The sequence below is a fragment of the Molothrus ater genome, chromosome 7 (assembly GCF_012460135.2).
Source record: "Molothrus ater isolate BHLD 08-10-18 breed brown headed cowbird chromosome 7, BPBGC_Mater_1.1, whole genome shotgun sequence".
NCBI classification, from domain to species: domain Eukaryota; kingdom Metazoa; phylum Chordata; class Aves; order Passeriformes; family Icteridae; genus Molothrus; species Molothrus ater.
The window spans coordinates 29,264,066-29,279,523 of record NC_050484.2 but is presented as its reverse complement, the minus strand read 5'-3'; the positions used below and the strand labels follow the sequence as shown (position 1 = coordinate 29,279,523).

The following is a 15,458-nucleotide window of genomic DNA, read 5'->3' as shown; positions in this document are numbered from 1 at the left end:
GCAGTGTGGGCACGGTAAGTCAGGGGTGGTGGCAGGAGGGGGGCTCTGTGTGCTCCCCAGAGATACAGAAGTGAAGAAAAGCTGTTGCCTAATCAGACAGTCCATTGCCAGGCATCTGCTAGGGAGAGACCACAGTGCTTGTCTCAGTGAAATGTGTTCATGGTGAAAGAGGCATATTCCCCTCCTTTCTCAGGAGGATTTCAGTGCATGGCAATGGCAGCAATGCAACCCACAGGCAGCAGCCAGCACCAGGGACCATGCCTCCATGGGCTGGCAGCAGGGATGAGTCCTGCTCCAAAGCCCCACCAGTGCTTTCAGCATGACTGAAATAATCACAGCAAAATTCACAGAAAACATTTTGAGTCTTCTTACTTTATAACTCTCCTGCTGACTTCAAAGGCTGTTTAATTCTGTCATCCCTTTTAATCAAAATAACTGGAGACAGCAAAGATGTTTATCTCCAAACATTGCCAACATCTCTCTACATGTTCAGTGGCAGCTGCAGGACAGAGGAAACACAGTATAAGAAAAATTGCTTGCAGCAACATTTACATCCCAGTGGGACCACAGAGAGAACTTTTGAGGTGCCTTAAATTGATTATGAAATGAGTCTGTGGGTAACAATCACTTTGTCACCCTGAATGCTAATTTCTCCCCCCATGGCTGTGAGCCAGAGATGTGTTTCTTTATTTTGGGGTAATATTTTGTGTGCACAGGTGATGGAAAAGGGGAGGGGGTTATGGGTGAGCAAGCTAATTATTCTGAACAGTAGCATTGGCCCTAGAACAAATAGTTCTGGACATGAGTACATACCTTAGGTGAAGCAAGGTTTCTAAAAAGTAAAGCAGTGTGTGATAAAGCTTCTGATAAGGGACCAGGAAAAAAAAAAACAACAGTATCTTTGCAGACAGAGATCTGAAAGTCATCCCTGTGGCCCCTTTCTCCCCCCACCCTTTTTTTTTTTTTTTTTTCCCAGTGGAATAAGCAGAACTGCAGTATGCTGTTTGATCTCTATATTTATACAGTGGACATGTGTTTTGAAGGGGACGAAATCACCATGCACTTCTATGGCACTTATTTCCCCCTGCTGGCACTTCTTCCATGAGCATTTTTGGGTCTCTGGGATAAGGTGGTGCATGGTGAGAGGCAAGGAGAGCAGACAGATCTCTGCCATAGAAACAGCACTGTCACTGAAACCATGATGGTTTGTACCCAGGACAGTGAATTTTAGTTTCAAAGTCCATCTGCTGAAGGTGTTTTGCAGGTTTTCATTGAGGAGCAGGATTGAGATCCTGGTTGCTGTGTGAGAGATCTCCTCCAGTAACTTGGCTGTTTTTGATGTTTGTCTGCCAGGGACCTCTAAGTTGGTGTTTTCACAGTAATGTGACCCTTTGATCATTTTTCTGAGTGGTTTTAACAAATTAACAGCTCTTTAAAGTGTATATATGGTTAGGGGAGTTTATGCCCACAGGCAGCTCTTGACATGTCTCTCTAGCATCTGTAGTGAACTTTTTTTGCTCAGGAACTTTGAATGGGGAGATCCTTTTGCAGATTCTTCACAAGAAAGATTGACTGTCCTAAATGATTTTGAGTAGATATTAGGAAGAAAATATTTAGTGTACAGGTGGTGAGGCATGGGAACAGGTTGTAAAGAGATCTGGTGGATGCCCCATCCCTGGAGGTGTTCAGGACCAGGTTAGATGGGGCTTTGAGCAGCCTGGTTGAGTAGAAGGTGTCCCTGCCCATGGCAAGGGGTAGATGATGTTTAAGTCCCTTCCAACCTGAACCATTCTGTGATTCTGTGATCACTACACACAAGTTCCAGCTTGTCAATATTCACTCCCTTTCCCAGATCACTTACGAGCATGTTGAACAGCAGAGATCCTCAGGGAAATCCCTTGGCAACCTATTCCCATTATGAAAATAATTTATTTCTTCTCACCCTTTGTTTCCCATTGGTACCTATTCATGCAGAAGTGCCCTTCCCCTTTGCACCACTGCTGTGCCAATCCCAGAAGAGCCTTGAGTGAAGCACATTTCCAAAAGCCTATGAAAAACACACCTGTGCCAGGGACTAGGTCACCCCATCCAAATGGTCACCTTCACTTTGAAAGAACTTGACCAGGTACAAGGCAAGACTGCACTCCACCAAAACCAATTTTCTCCATCCCCAGTATATCACAAGTCTGTAAATTACAGTCTTTATTATACTCTCTAGCAGTGTGCCAGTACAAAAGCCAGATGTCCTGGTGTGTAAGTTCCATGGCCTGCCTTCTGAGCCCTCTTAAAATCTCACCCTCAGGAATTTGCCATTCCTTTAGGGTAAATTTGCTGTCCCTTAAGTTAGGAGGCACATTTGAGCCACTGACACAGCCCATGAGCAGTCTGGCAGTTCCCTGCCCAAGTTTCTTCTGACCTCCAGGTTCAGCTGCTGTGCTGCCTGTGAATTCATTGATCTGCTTAAAACCCCTCCATGCCCTCAATATCTAATCTGTTACAGGGCAAAATTCATTAACGTTTGTAAAGCTCATCAAGATCTTCCATGAGCAAATCCCATCATGTTTTAATATATTTTTTAAATGTCACGAGTAAGTTCTCATTACTCATTAAAGAGCTGAAGCAAACAGTGCTTGCCAGACCCAAATATTGGGACAGGCAAGGGCTGAAACTCTCTTCATTTACCACTTTCAGGACAATTTCATTTCAATTTGACTTTCTGCCTTGATTCTGCTCTGGCAAATCAGAAGCACCCCTCCAGCTTTTCCAGATGTAGTCTCAGGGATCTTCATGGACCCCTTCTTTAGGAGATATCTGGTAGCTCCATGGGAATCTCAGAGTTTCTGGTCCTGATTGCTGTCAGTGTTGGCCTGGCTTTGCAGAGTGAGATGCCAGCATGAAGGACAGCAGAGGATGGATGAGTGCATCCAGCAGGTGTTGGATCACACAACCTTGGGAAACCTCTATAAGAGCCTTCACCTTCCAACCCAGCCTGGTGTTTTGTGCCCCTCCAGTGGTGCCTGTACATTACTGCACATTTCCTGATGGGTTTGGCAAATAGATCCTGGGACCAAAACCACGTTCGAGCAGCCTAAGTGACATTTTTCCCCGTGACCCCAGACATGGTCTGGGTCCCTGGAAGAGCTCCACAGTGAATTTGCATTTCTCCTTGTTTTTCCTGCCAGGATGTCCAGAGGAGACATGGCCAAGCCTCTGCTGGGCCACGGGAGCGCGGCGGGCGAGCGCAGCCCCCCTGTGGCGCCGGCCGGGCGCACGGTGGGCGTGCTGGGCAGCGGGGACTTCGCGCGCTCCTTGGCCGTGCGCCTGGTGCGCTCCGGATTCAGGGTGGTGGTGGGCAGCCGCAACCCCAAGCGGAAAGCCAGCCTGTTCCCTGCTGCAGCAGAGGTCACCTTCCAGGCCGAGGCCGTGAAGAAAGCGGATGTCATCTTTGTGGCCATTTTCAGGGAGCATTACTCCACACTCTGTGACCTGGCTGATGTGCTGGTGGGCAAGATCCTCGTGGATGTCAGCAACAACACGGAGATCAACCATCACAAGGAATCCAACGCCGAGTACTTGGCCTCCCTGTTCCCGGCCTGCACCGTGGTAAAGGCCTTTAATGTGGTTTCTGCGTGGACGCTGCAGTCGGGTGCCAGGGATGGAAATAAGCAGGTATTGTTTTCTTCCAGCAAGGGCTAAATCCCAGCTCAGGTCTGGCAGCATCAGCAAATGGCCTTAGGCTCCAGGAGAAGGAGTCTTGAGTGCTGGCTGTGGCATCCAGAGACCACCCCTTAGCTTCTGCATTTCTTTGTTCAGAAATTAAGTACCTCACTCAGTTCACACTGTGTAGTCCTTGGAGCATCTGCCTAAGTGAAAAGTATTACTCAGTTGTCTGTTTATCTAAACAGAGCCAGTGAAACAAACTGGCGGTACATGCATGAAAGGAAACCTGTCCAGGAGAGAGGTCTTTGGCAGCCATGGTAAATCCCTCTCAAAAATCCTCTCAGGAATTGTGATGCTCAGTGGAATAACATGGGTTCCCTGTGACACAGATTCCCTCTGGATGCACTCGATCCCAGCAGCCTGATTTCTTTACCCTATGCGTGTATTTCTGTTCGTTGCAGGTTCTGATCTGCTCAAATAACCAAGAAGCCAAGCACACCATAGCAGAAATTGCTCAAGTCATGGGATTCACCCCCGTGGACATGGGCTGCATGTCATCAGCCTGTGAGATCGAGAACATTCCCCTGCGCCTCTTGCCAGCCTGGAAAATCCCCATCTTTTTGGCTCTGGGGCTTTTTCTTTGCTTTTTCACCTACAACCTGATCCGGCAGGTCATCCACCCTTACATCAGGGAGCAGAAGAACAAGCTGTACAAGATCCCCATCGAGGTGGTCAACACCACGCTGCCGTGCGTCTCCTACGTCATGCTGTCTCTGGTCTACCTGCCCGGGGTGCTGGCAGCCTGCTCCCAGCTCTACTACGGCACCAAGTACAGGCGTTTCCCAGATTGGCTGGACCAGTGGCTGCAGCACAGGAAGCAGATTGGTCTCCTCAGCTTCTTCTGTGCAGCCCTGCACGCCGTGTACAGCCTGTGCCTGCCCATGCGCCGCTCCCACCGCTACCTGCTAATCGAGACGGCCGTCAAGCAGGTAACGGGGGTGCTCCTCAGGCCAGCACCTGCAAGGGTCTGCTGAACTCATGCACATCTTGGGTGGTGGGCCTAATATCTTGGGTTTTTCATTCATTTTCCAGAGGTGTGGGCAGTGGGAAAAAGCTCTCTAGGAGCGCTTCCCCCACAGGTCAGCCACACAGCACAGACTGAGCACTCGCCTGTCTGTGCTCAGGAGCTGCCACCTCCCTGGATACACAGTTCCCTCTGCAGTGATAGCTAGGGCTAGGGTCAACCCTCCTGTGCCACTGCTCCCCAGAAACACCGACGAGCCTTTGAAACCAGCCTTGCCTGGCACTGGTGTGTCTGATACTAGATCAGAGGCTAGGCGAGGGGAAATCCAATGGTAGGAGAAGTAGAGTTCCCTTCAGCTCCCAAAATCTTGGGAGATCCCTGTTTGTTCACACTGATGTTCATAATTGTGCCTGCTGGAGTAACCAAGTCATAACCCAGAGAGGGTTGTGTGTCCTCATCACCCTGTGCTTGCAGGAGTTTAACAAAATGGTGGTGAAGAGCCAGTTATATAAGAACAAGGAAATGGAAAGGGACTTTATTGCTTTATGGACACTCTCAGCAGTGTTTATCCAGTGTGAGATTGCTGCCTTCAGGCAGTTCAGCTGGCTCTGTAGTACCATAGGAAGATGGGATTTGCTCTTTCCTGCCCCTGGCTTCTCATGGCTCCTCACTGCTCCCTCCTGGGATGGCACAGGCTTTGTGCAGCTGAGGGGAAATGTGATCAAGGGATTACCCCACAACCCCTCTGATTTCTGTGCTGGGCTATTTGGCTGAGTGATTCTAAATATTTGTCCCAAAAAGGAGGGAAGGAGCTGTGGGGGCAGAGGGGAGCAGGATGGCTGGTTTGGGCAGCAGTGGCTGTTCAGAGCATCCATCAAACACCATTCCCAGCCTCTCAGCTCCAGCCTTGAGCAGATTCTTCTCAAGTGCCACAGTTGCACATTAATCTCAGGCAAGCATCCTGTGTTCATTTCCCCTCTACCTCCTGTTTTCTAGCAACATCTTTGTTTAGTGAATTAAACCCATTTAATGGGCTAAAGAGGACGGTTCTAAATGTTCCTCTTTGCCATGCAGTATAAAACCCATCTTCCCTTCCATTAGCATGAACAATTTCCCCCCTAAATGCACTTAAAACAAAGGTTATTAGGAGACTACTGCATATTCAAGCATCTCTATTTGTTTTCATGGCTTGAAACTGAGTTCTCATTGTAATTATCTTTCCAAATGTGACTTTGGGGCTTGCTGCTGTGGTTACAGGCATGGGAGCTGAGAGCATTCAGCAGTTCTTCCCAGCAGGCTTCAAATCAGGTCTAGCTTTGGCCAAATGGCTTTGGGATAAGAGAGCATTTCCACATCTCCCAAACAGGCAAATAGTGCTGGAGGTGTGAACAGGACCCAGTGCTCATCCAGGAAACCTGCTTCCAAAACCAGAACAGATAAAACTCAGTTCCTCTGTCCCTAAGCGCCCCATTTTAACAAACCTTCATTGTCATGCCAGGCTATGGAGAAGAAGATGACAATCTGGGTAGAGGAGGAAGTCTGGAGGATGGAGATTTATATCTCTGTTGGAATAATTGCCCTGGGCTTGCTGTCGTTACTTGCCATCACTTCACTTCCATCCATCGCAAACTCTCTCAACTGGAGGGAATTCAGTTTCATTCAGGTAAAGTCGATATTTGCTGATGCCAGAGAGTGATTCTGCAGAATCAGAGTCAGGCCCTCACACAGACAGGGTAGGGCTTGACCTGCTTTCCCTGCACATCCTGCTCTGGCAGGGCAGCTGTGCATTGGTGTCAGCAGCAAAGCCTCCCCATGCACCCCAGAGCCACAGACCCCTCCAGGGTCCAGGGGGTGAGACCCAGAGGCAGAGAGGGCCAGAGGGCTGTGGTGTGTCCTGGGGCTTTGCTGCTCTCACACAGGGCTTGTCCTGTCAAAGGAAGGTGCTTTTCTCAGGAGAAGGGAGAATACAAGGGAAAATACAGCACCAGGCTGTGGAGAGCAGGCAGGGAACTCACTGTGGGCACAGCTGGCTACAGCACACAGATCTGCCCTTGTGTTCAGGGAGAGTGAGCTGCTGAAAAGGCAAGAGCCTGGGAGGACAGTGCAGGGGAAAAACAGGTTTGGCAGAGCTTGCATGCACCCAGGTGTTCAATAGATAAGTTCAAAAAGGCTTAGAGTGGTCTGTAACCTGCCAGAGCCCACACAGCACAGAGAGCTGGGTATGATTTCAATGAAAAGGCCATGGCTAATTCTAAAACCTGCAGAAAAGCTTTAGTTTTTCCCCAGTGGTTTAGGAGCCTTCCTCCCACTTGCAGTGATAGCCAAGCTCCAAGGGCCAAATTCCCTTGGTGACCTGAGTCTACCCCCTGGGATTTTCACAGACACTGTATTCACTGGCTGCAGCTTTTTCAGGGATGCATTTGGAGCCAGGCTTAGGGCTCATTAATGGAGATACCAGAGAATGAACCTTTCAAGTATCCCCTGCACATTAAAGCCAATTTTGAGGCCAGATTTCACTCACTGTGTCACAGTCATATCCCACAGCCCTAAAATCCCTTGTTATTTGTGCCTCCTACAGCAGGGCTGCTTAGCATGCTCCAGGCTTTGTAACCCCTGTGGCACCCAAGGTGTGTGAGCCCCCCCAGGACCCCATTCCCCTGCAGCTCCCCTGGGGAGCCTCCCTTTGCACCACCTAACCCTTCCAAAGGGGAGGGCAGGGCTCAGGGATGCAGAGGTGAATATCTATCATCCAGCCTCTGTTAAGCTCTGCTGAAGCTCTTCAGGGGTATATAAATAATTCAATATTCATTAGAGCAGGAGTTTGAAGTCTGCTCCCCTGCTTCTCCCACAAGTGCCCCAATCACCACACGAGCAATCCAGTTTGTCTTCTTTCCCCTCTTGCTGTGGGTTAGCCAGTAATTATTTACACTGAGTAGAAGAGCTGCACCAGGAGAGCTTGACCCCAAGAGATCATCCCTCAAGGAGAAGGGAGACTGGCTTTAAGCCTCTGTTTCAGACTGGACAATGGGAGCATATTAATTCTCACCACCGTGTCTCAGGGGACGGCTGCAGCTGCTGGGACACCGGAGAAATCAGTCCTGACTTGCACATCTCATACCAGGAATCCCAAACGAAGGGAAGTATCTCCTTGCAGCCTGGAAGGAGGCTTTGAAAGTCCCTGCATTTCCCTTTGGCTCCCCAGGCAGCCTGGCAGCTGTCCTGGAGGGTGCTGGCCTTGTGTCATGTAACACAAACATTGTCGTGGCAGGTCGTGCGTGTAACACGACTGTCCCATCTGCCCTTTGGGACCCCTTCCCAGCCTTTCCAAGGCTATGTCAGCACTGGGACCAGACAAATTCATGATGGTCAGTTCCAAAATAGCTCTTGGCTGCCCCACATGGGAACTGGCTGGCTTAGTTCATGGAAAGATACTCACCTCTATTTCTGTCTGCATGGAATAAAGCGTGACAGTGTGACACGAGCTCCCAGCTGATCACAGGCAGGAGAGGCACGGCTGGTACTGTGCCTCTCTGTGGAAATACCATGTAAAAAGAGCAGGTTACAGATCTCCTGGCATGTTAGCTTCCATATTACTTTTTTTTTTAATTAGGAATCTTTTAAATTATTTACTCCTCAATAAGTCGGTGGTGCCTTTCTCGAGGAAATTAAAAGAGCAGCCACAGCTACTGCTTCCAGGCTCCTGAGGTTGCATTCACATAGCTCAGAGTGAGCCTCCCTGAATTAATGCACAGTGCCACAGTGTAAATACAAGGGGTGAAGCACGAGGCTGCTTTCTCAAATATTTGGGATTTCTAGCACTTCTGCAGCATAAAAGAGGTGAAATGCAGATGCCCCAGCCAGATGCCTTTCAGAAAATGCAGCAATTTGTTCCCATCTCAGTTGAACTGGACGGTGTTTGAGAGATGCTGTACCAAAAGCCACATGTGAGGCAAATTCAGGAGTCACTTTAGTCTCCTCCTTACCCAGAACTTCCCAAGTCTGACATTTTCCAGCAGCCAGTGTGTACACCTGTATTAGTGACATATACTGCCACAGTATTAAAATACACATCTGTTGCCTGACAGGTCGAAAATCCCATTCGTATTGTTGCCAGAATTATAGGAAAAAAGGTTAATTTTCACAGTAGCTCCTGTACATACTCAAATTTCAATTAAATATAGTTAAATTGGATACACAGTTCCCCTGTGTGTCCAGTTTTAACAGAAAAGGTACGGGATTGAAACACTGGCTAACAGGGATGATTTGTATGTAATTCAGCTTATAGCAGACATTTTTAACATTCCCCAGTGATTTACAAATCAACTCTAATTGCCTGAGAAGTAAAAATGTGTATGACTGCCTTTACCTTCCTATCCTGAGAAGCCCTCCTGGAATTTGAAGGTTGAATTGACCTGGTTTCTTTCATAGTTCATGTAGCATAAGATGTAAAGAATCTGTAATCAGACCTTTTCTAACCCTCCTGTTGAGGCAGTGTGAGGGGCCAGAGCTGCTTCCATTGAGCTAATAATTCCATAGTACTGATGGCTGCACAAGTCAAAAACTTATCTGGGTCAGGAAGGGGCTCTTTGCTTTCAGTGCTGCCCAAGCATTTCTAAATGAGCCACAGGTGACTGGATCAGCTTTGCTGAGGTGTTACAGGGAGCCTGCAGGCACCAAGGAAGTGGGGGAGGTAGAAGAATTAATGCAGAATAGAAAATACATGCAAAACCTGCATCAGGAAAATACTGTCTTCATACAGGACCTTTCAGAGAGCTTTAACACCCTGTAGGGCTGATGGCCCCACACTCCCCATGTTGTGACAGTACAAAAAAAAGCCTCTGCCACTGTTGAAAACAAAACCCAGAAAGATTTCATAGCCAGGAACTGCATAGAGAGGATCAATGAGAGCTCAGGAGTGGTACCAGAGCAAGCACTTTGGCAAATCGGCCCCCTGGGCTGCTCAGCAGGCTCTGCATTGTGACACACTGAGGGTATATTGAGCTGTAAACACTGAGCCAGGCTCCAATCAGCAAAACTAAAACTTCTGGGCTCTGTGCACTTACAGACCTGCTGTATCCAGCTGTCTGGAGGGTTGCAGCCATGGCTGCTTCAGCCAGCATCAGCAGTGGGAGCCCCTCTGCTCACCCCAGGCAGCTCCTCGTTTGTGTAAAAGTGGATCAGCCCATCGCTGCTGCCAGAGGAGCTGCCAGCCCTGGCTCCAGCCACAACAGCTTAGCCATGTGTTTGTTGCCATGTATTTGTAGCCAGTTAGCCTTTTTGTTTCATCCCCACCATCCACACACAAAGGTGGGTCAGTCACAGAGTGCCTGTGATGGTTTGTCACCTTTTGTCCTATTAATTTTCTCTCCTGCTCTCCCCCAGTCCCAGCAGCTGTTTAAAGAGAAACTGTAGAGGCTCAAGGTAATTATCTCCAGCTCTGACATCTCTGCCATGCACTGAGCCCTGCTCAGGCTGACTGAATGCACCCCCTGCCCAGGGCAGAAAGCTTCTGCTCTTGGGTTCACTCTGTCCCCTTTCCCCTGCCCTGCTTTGCCAGATGAGTCCTAATCTGGTACTTCAAACCTTTTGCCACCCTGGGGGTTTTTTGCCTGTTGGAGAGAATCTTGAACTATAAATGATGGATGATCTGTGGGTCAGGTCCTGCTGTTAGGTTCAACTGTGACCACAGCATATTTCAGCAAACTCCCTAATTTTCCAAATGCAACTAATCTTGACCCTGTTGGGTTTGCTGCTTGTTACCACTTTGGTTTAGGACATGGACACAGCTTCTGGTAAGAAGGACATGAAAAAAAGGATAAGTGTGGGCTTGCACACAGGACTATGGCTCAGTTCCCAGCTCTGTTCCCTCTTCCTGGCATGACCTTGAGTAATGCTCAGCTGTAACACAGAGAGGAGTCCTACCCTGCCTTGGCAGGACTCACTGACACCCACATGACTGCCAGATAGATAAAGTGAAGTACCTAGATCTGGTAGCACATTTTAGAGCTCTCCTTCCCTCCCTTGCCTAGTCCCCTCAGCTGCTTAAAAGATTAGCTCTGAAGTTTAGAGGAGTCTTGGTTTGGTTTTTTTGGTAATAACATGGTACATTTTTAAAAGTTGCCTGGGTTTTTAAATTGTTTCACAGCAATCAAAAATGGAAGGGGAATCTATGAATTGAGTAGTTCTTTGGATGAAACTGTTTTTTTTCAAAAGATGATGAGTCCTTCCTCCCATCTTGCCCTGGTTCCTCATTTCCCTGCCATGTCCTCTTTCCTGGACATATCTTCAGGAAGACTGTGTTTCTTGCTGATCTCTGCACCAATACAGATATTTTGGCTTTGAAAGGCTTTCTTCCCTAAGTTAGGGACTAACTAAAATTAGCAAAATTTTCCCTGTCTAGGCATCTTGAAATTTGGTTGTTATTTCAGGCTTAGACCAAGCATTCAAAGTAGGGCAGCAGAGTAAGATGCTCCACCTGCACTTTTTCCTGAAAATACAGCAGCAAAGGCCTGCACAGAGGAGAACACAGTGAGTGCCCAGGGCTGCTGCGTGCCAGCAGGCAGTGGGAGCTGGCAGGCTCAGGAGCCACCACCTCTGATGCTGGCAGGAAGCCCTCAGTGAGGGAAAGAGTTTAAAACCTGTCTTTGAGAGCAACCCTCAGAGGGAGCTGGAAATACTCAGGAGGAGGTGTTGTCTCTGTGGGTGCTTGGGAGCATGATCTCATCTGTAACTGGGGGAAGTTCTTGCCTGTAGAACAGGGGGCTGTGTTCTTGCTGCCTCCCTGAGTGGATAAAGGGCTCTTCACACAGCCTTTGAACCAACACAGATCTCTAAGACAGAGGAGGAAACCCTTGAGGGCTGTTGCTCTCCTCAGAACAGAGCACTTCTGCACAATCTCATTTTCCTGTAGATGACACCAGTCACCCGAAGATGTCTTTGCTCTGCTTGGAGCTGTGGCTTCACTCACTTCCAGCAGTGCCAGCTGTGCTCCAGAGCCACATCACTGCTGCTTCATGCTGCTGGTCAGAAGCCTCAGCCAGCCAGGGACTGGCAGGGCAGAGCTGGCAGGGCAGAGCTGGCAGCTGCAGCTCGGGAGGAGCCCTTGGGAGCTGCCTGTGCCCCCCCTGCCCGGCTGGGGCTGGGGGCTGCTGCTTCACAGGATGCAGGAGCCCTCCTCTCTGCTGAGTTGGCAGCACCTTCTGGGAAATTCCTGCCTGAGCTTCCAATGTCACACTTAACCTCTGATTAGACAAAGAAAAGCACAGTCTGGCACTCTCCCCAGGAAAGGGTTCCAGACATGTTTTGTTGAAACACAGGAATACCCATTGCTTCCTCTGTGTCATGTACACTTAGAAAATGATGTCAGAAATACAGGAAGACAGCCAGGCACAAGGCACTCTGCTAACTGGTATGTTTTTCTTTTCCTTTCAGTCCTCCCTTGGATTCATTGCCTTGGTGATCAGCACTCTGCACACGCTCACGTACGGCTGGTCGAGGGCCTTCGATGAGAACCAGTACAAATTCTACCTGCCCCCGACCTACACCCTCACCCTGCTGGTCCCATGCACTGTGATCATAGCCAGAGTCATCTTCAGTTTGCCCTGCATCCAGCACAGACTTCTGAGAATCAGGAGGGGCTGGGAAAAGGGCAGATATGTCAAATTTGTGCTGCCCAGCGCAACGGGGGAATTCTCAAGTGGGGAGACCTCCAGTAATGTCTAACAGCCCCAGCTTTCAGGATTTCGAAGCACTATCAACATTTCTAGGTTCAAAGGTGTTTCTTTTTCTTAAATATATGTATGTTTTGGTATAATGGTATTGTTGATAAAATAATAAAATTTGGTGACTTTAGAAAATGGATGGTCATCAAACTAGGTTAGACAGTAGTAGTTAAATTATATTGATTTGCTAGGACAATTATTGCCTTAAAAGTGACTGTGAGAGCTGAGCTAGCAGCACTAATATACATGGAAACTGATGGACTCTGTTAGTCAGATCAGTCACTGGAAGTGCTGCCTGGCAGCTCCCCAAACCAGTATTTCTCAGTTGCTTTCCTAGCTGCTCTCACAAATTTCAATGCCTTTATTTTTTAATACGAGGTTGCACAGATTTTCTGGAGCTTATGACAGCAAAGATACCCTGCCTCTTGAGTGTATGGATCAGTCAAGGCAGTGAGGTTTAGAAAGATCAATTGCATCTAGTTTTGTTCTCCTCAGTGAACTCTGTGGACAAGTCAGTACAGCTATATTCATGTTACTGTGACAGCAGATTTTACTAAAATCATCAAATCTGACAGTAAGCCCAGTATCCCTGTTCTCTCAAATACAGCCAGCACTTCTGGTCCTGGAAGCAGTGCCTGATGCATGTTTATAAGCTGAGGAAATAAAGCACCTTTTCCAGGAGTATAAAAGCATTTGAGAGAGAGACATCCCCAGTACCAGACGTCTGGTCTGCACTGCTGGCTCTGAGAGGACAGTTACTGCTGCATGTTCTCTGTTACACTGAGCCAAAGTTTCAAGCAGTATTTGATTGAAATAGAGCGAGGATAATTATTGGAAAGGCCTGCTGCTTCACAAAATTACATGGAGAAAACCAAGGCCTTCCAGCTGGCCTTACATCAAATAATAGGGTGAAGCTATTAGAAATGGCTGTCACCTGAACATTCCCATTTAAGCAAACAAAACAGCAGCTCTAAACCCACTGGTTTCAGTAGCAATAATAAGATCTTTGAACAGTCCTGCAAAGGGATCATCAAGTCTTGACCACAACATGAAAACATGTACATTTTGGGCACAGTCCTTAGTTGCCTTACACCTTAAAAAGTCCCTTGCTAGATCACAAAGCAGGTTTGAAATGCTCTTCTGACTTCACACCCACTATGGACAGGGCACAGGGCAAAGAAGATTTCTGTCCTAATTTCGTGTTTCACCTGTTGTTTTCTATGAAGTTCTTACTCTTTATGATTCTGATAAATTCTTTAGGTTTTGGACATCCAAATCACCAAACAGTGAATGGACAGCCATTCACTAAAGCTCATTTAGAAGCAAGCAATTGGGATGACACAAGAAGACTACCTCAGTAAGGTCAGGTACAAGGACATGCCTGGAATAGCTTCATTTTCCTACAGTTAAGGAAAAGACACTTAGTGTTCAGTGTTGCTTTGAGAAACAAGAGCTGTCAGCACCAAAATGAGGTACAGCTTGTGGGACAAGGAAGTACTTGTTCCCCCCAAAAGGGCAGGAGGAATTATCAGCTTTGGGGCACATAAACCCTGCTACAACCCATAACCTGGAAGAGTTCTACACAGACAGAGACTCATAAGAATTCCCTGTTTAGCCTCAAGTAACTACAGTGAGTAATATTCTCCAAATTGCTCATGTGGCCAGTGATGATACTGACTGTTAGTTCTTGCCTAACACTTACAGTAAAATCTCCAAATGCTGCTTCTGAGGGGAAAGCCTAGATTGCATAATAAGGTGATTTTGTTGTTGTTGTCTTTGTGGGGTTTGGACAACATGGTGAAGGTACCATTCCTTACCACAGTCCCCCTCAGCAAGCTGAGTTTGTTAGGTTTCCCCGATCCACATCCAGAACTTAGCCCAGATTGGCACCTCACCAAATCACTCTCCAAGCAGACTGATAACCCAACACTATTTATTTCTGGTTAGGTGATAGGTCAAGTTTCCACATGGATTTGAGACAGTTTCACCTAAATATAATTCCACCCACTCCAGTTTAACTCATCCTTGAGGGAAGACTGGATTGAGCAAGCCTGGTTTTTTCTTTTCCATTTCATCATCAAGCAAAGACAAGATAAAAGCACCAGTTTACACACTTTATGGTGTATTTCAATGCCTTTTTCCCCCATCTAGGTTTCTTTTCACATCTTTAGGTCAGGCAAGACTACTGTCTGGTGGCCAAAAAAGATTAGGAGGCAGAGAAAGAGCCTTACACAGGCTGGCAGGCATTGTCTTCAAGGGGAAAAGAATGGTTTATTTTGAGTCCTGCAAGGTTAAAGACTCACCTTTCTGCCCAGCAGAAGGTTTGCACCCTCGCTTTGTTTAGAAGACTTCCATGCCTACAAACCCTTTCCCATGGCAAAGGGACAGTTTCCATGAGCAGAGGGGCAGTCACTGAGTCAGCATGGTGCTTTTCAGATGGACACAAGCCCAAAGGGACAGACAAGCCAGCTCAAAATCCCCACAGCTACCGCAGCTCTACAGCATCTAAAGAAAAAAGCTGGTCAAGTGTCTCCAGGTAATGCCTGTGCCAACAGACTGGCCAGCCAGCCACCATCCCTTTTGAAAACCAAAACAAATCCTTTAAAATGCAGAACAGCATTTCACATGATGCCCTCTGTTTGCATCTGGTCCTTAAAACATGGGACACAACAGTTTGAGTCATTTCTTCTGATTCTGGAATGCTGAAAATGAAAGTAAGGGATTTTTCAGTTATCTTTTCCTTAAGCATTTTTGATGTGCATAGGACATTCAGTGAGATTAGCCTAAAATTTACCATTTAACTGGTTTTGTACTTGAAGTTTTTCTCTCTTTCTGTATATATGTACACACACACACACACACAAAAATATGTATCTTATTGCAGAATATATAGCTTGAATGTAAAAATCTTTGTATTTTTATTTTCTGTACTGCCTACTATGTGCCTCTGGGATATGTAAGAACCAAATGAAGAGCTGTAAGAGTAAGGCCAGTTTTAATCTCTGGCCTCTGTAGTTATATAAAGATATTCTGAACAGATCTACATAATTATA

The 15,458-nt window shown here is 47.3% G+C and overlaps 1 protein-coding gene across 2 annotated transcripts; it reads left to right on the top strand.

The window, feature by feature from the left end:
• The first annotated feature begins 1,237 nt into the window (after positions 1 to 1,237).
• Positions 1,238 to 15,458, top strand: STEAP3 (STEAP3 metalloreductase). 2 transcript variants are annotated; one of them, XM_054515429.1, is made up of 5 exons: positions 1,238 to 3,669; positions 4,122 to 4,649; positions 6,183 to 6,347; positions 12,116 to 12,337; positions 12,786 to 15,458. In XM_054515429.1, the coding sequence occupies exons 1-5, from the start codon at positions 3,184 to 3,186 to the stop codon at positions 12,864 to 12,866; spliced, it is 1,482 nt and encodes a 493-aa protein (XP_054371404.1). In that variant the 5' UTR covers positions 1,238 to 3,183; the 3' UTR covers positions 12,867 to 15,458. The 2 variants fall into 2 exon arrangements, with proteins under 2 accessions (XP_054371404.1, XP_036242621.1); XM_036386728.2 differs by having other exon boundaries at positions 1,240 to 3,669; positions 12,116 to 15,458.

Coding starts and splice junctions, on each gene's coding strand:
- STEAP3 (XM_054515429.1), top strand. CDS start 3,184: ATGTCCAGAGGAGACATGGCCAAGCCTCTGCTGGGCCACGGGAGCGCG. Junction 3,670..4,121: donor CCAGGGATGGAAATAAGCAG/GTATTGTTTTCT, acceptor TGTTCGTTGCAG/GTTCTGATCTGCTCAAATAA. Junction 12,338..12,785: donor GGGGCTGGGAAAAGGGCAGA/TATGTCAAATTT, acceptor TTAATACGAGGT/TGCACAGATTTTCTGGAGCT.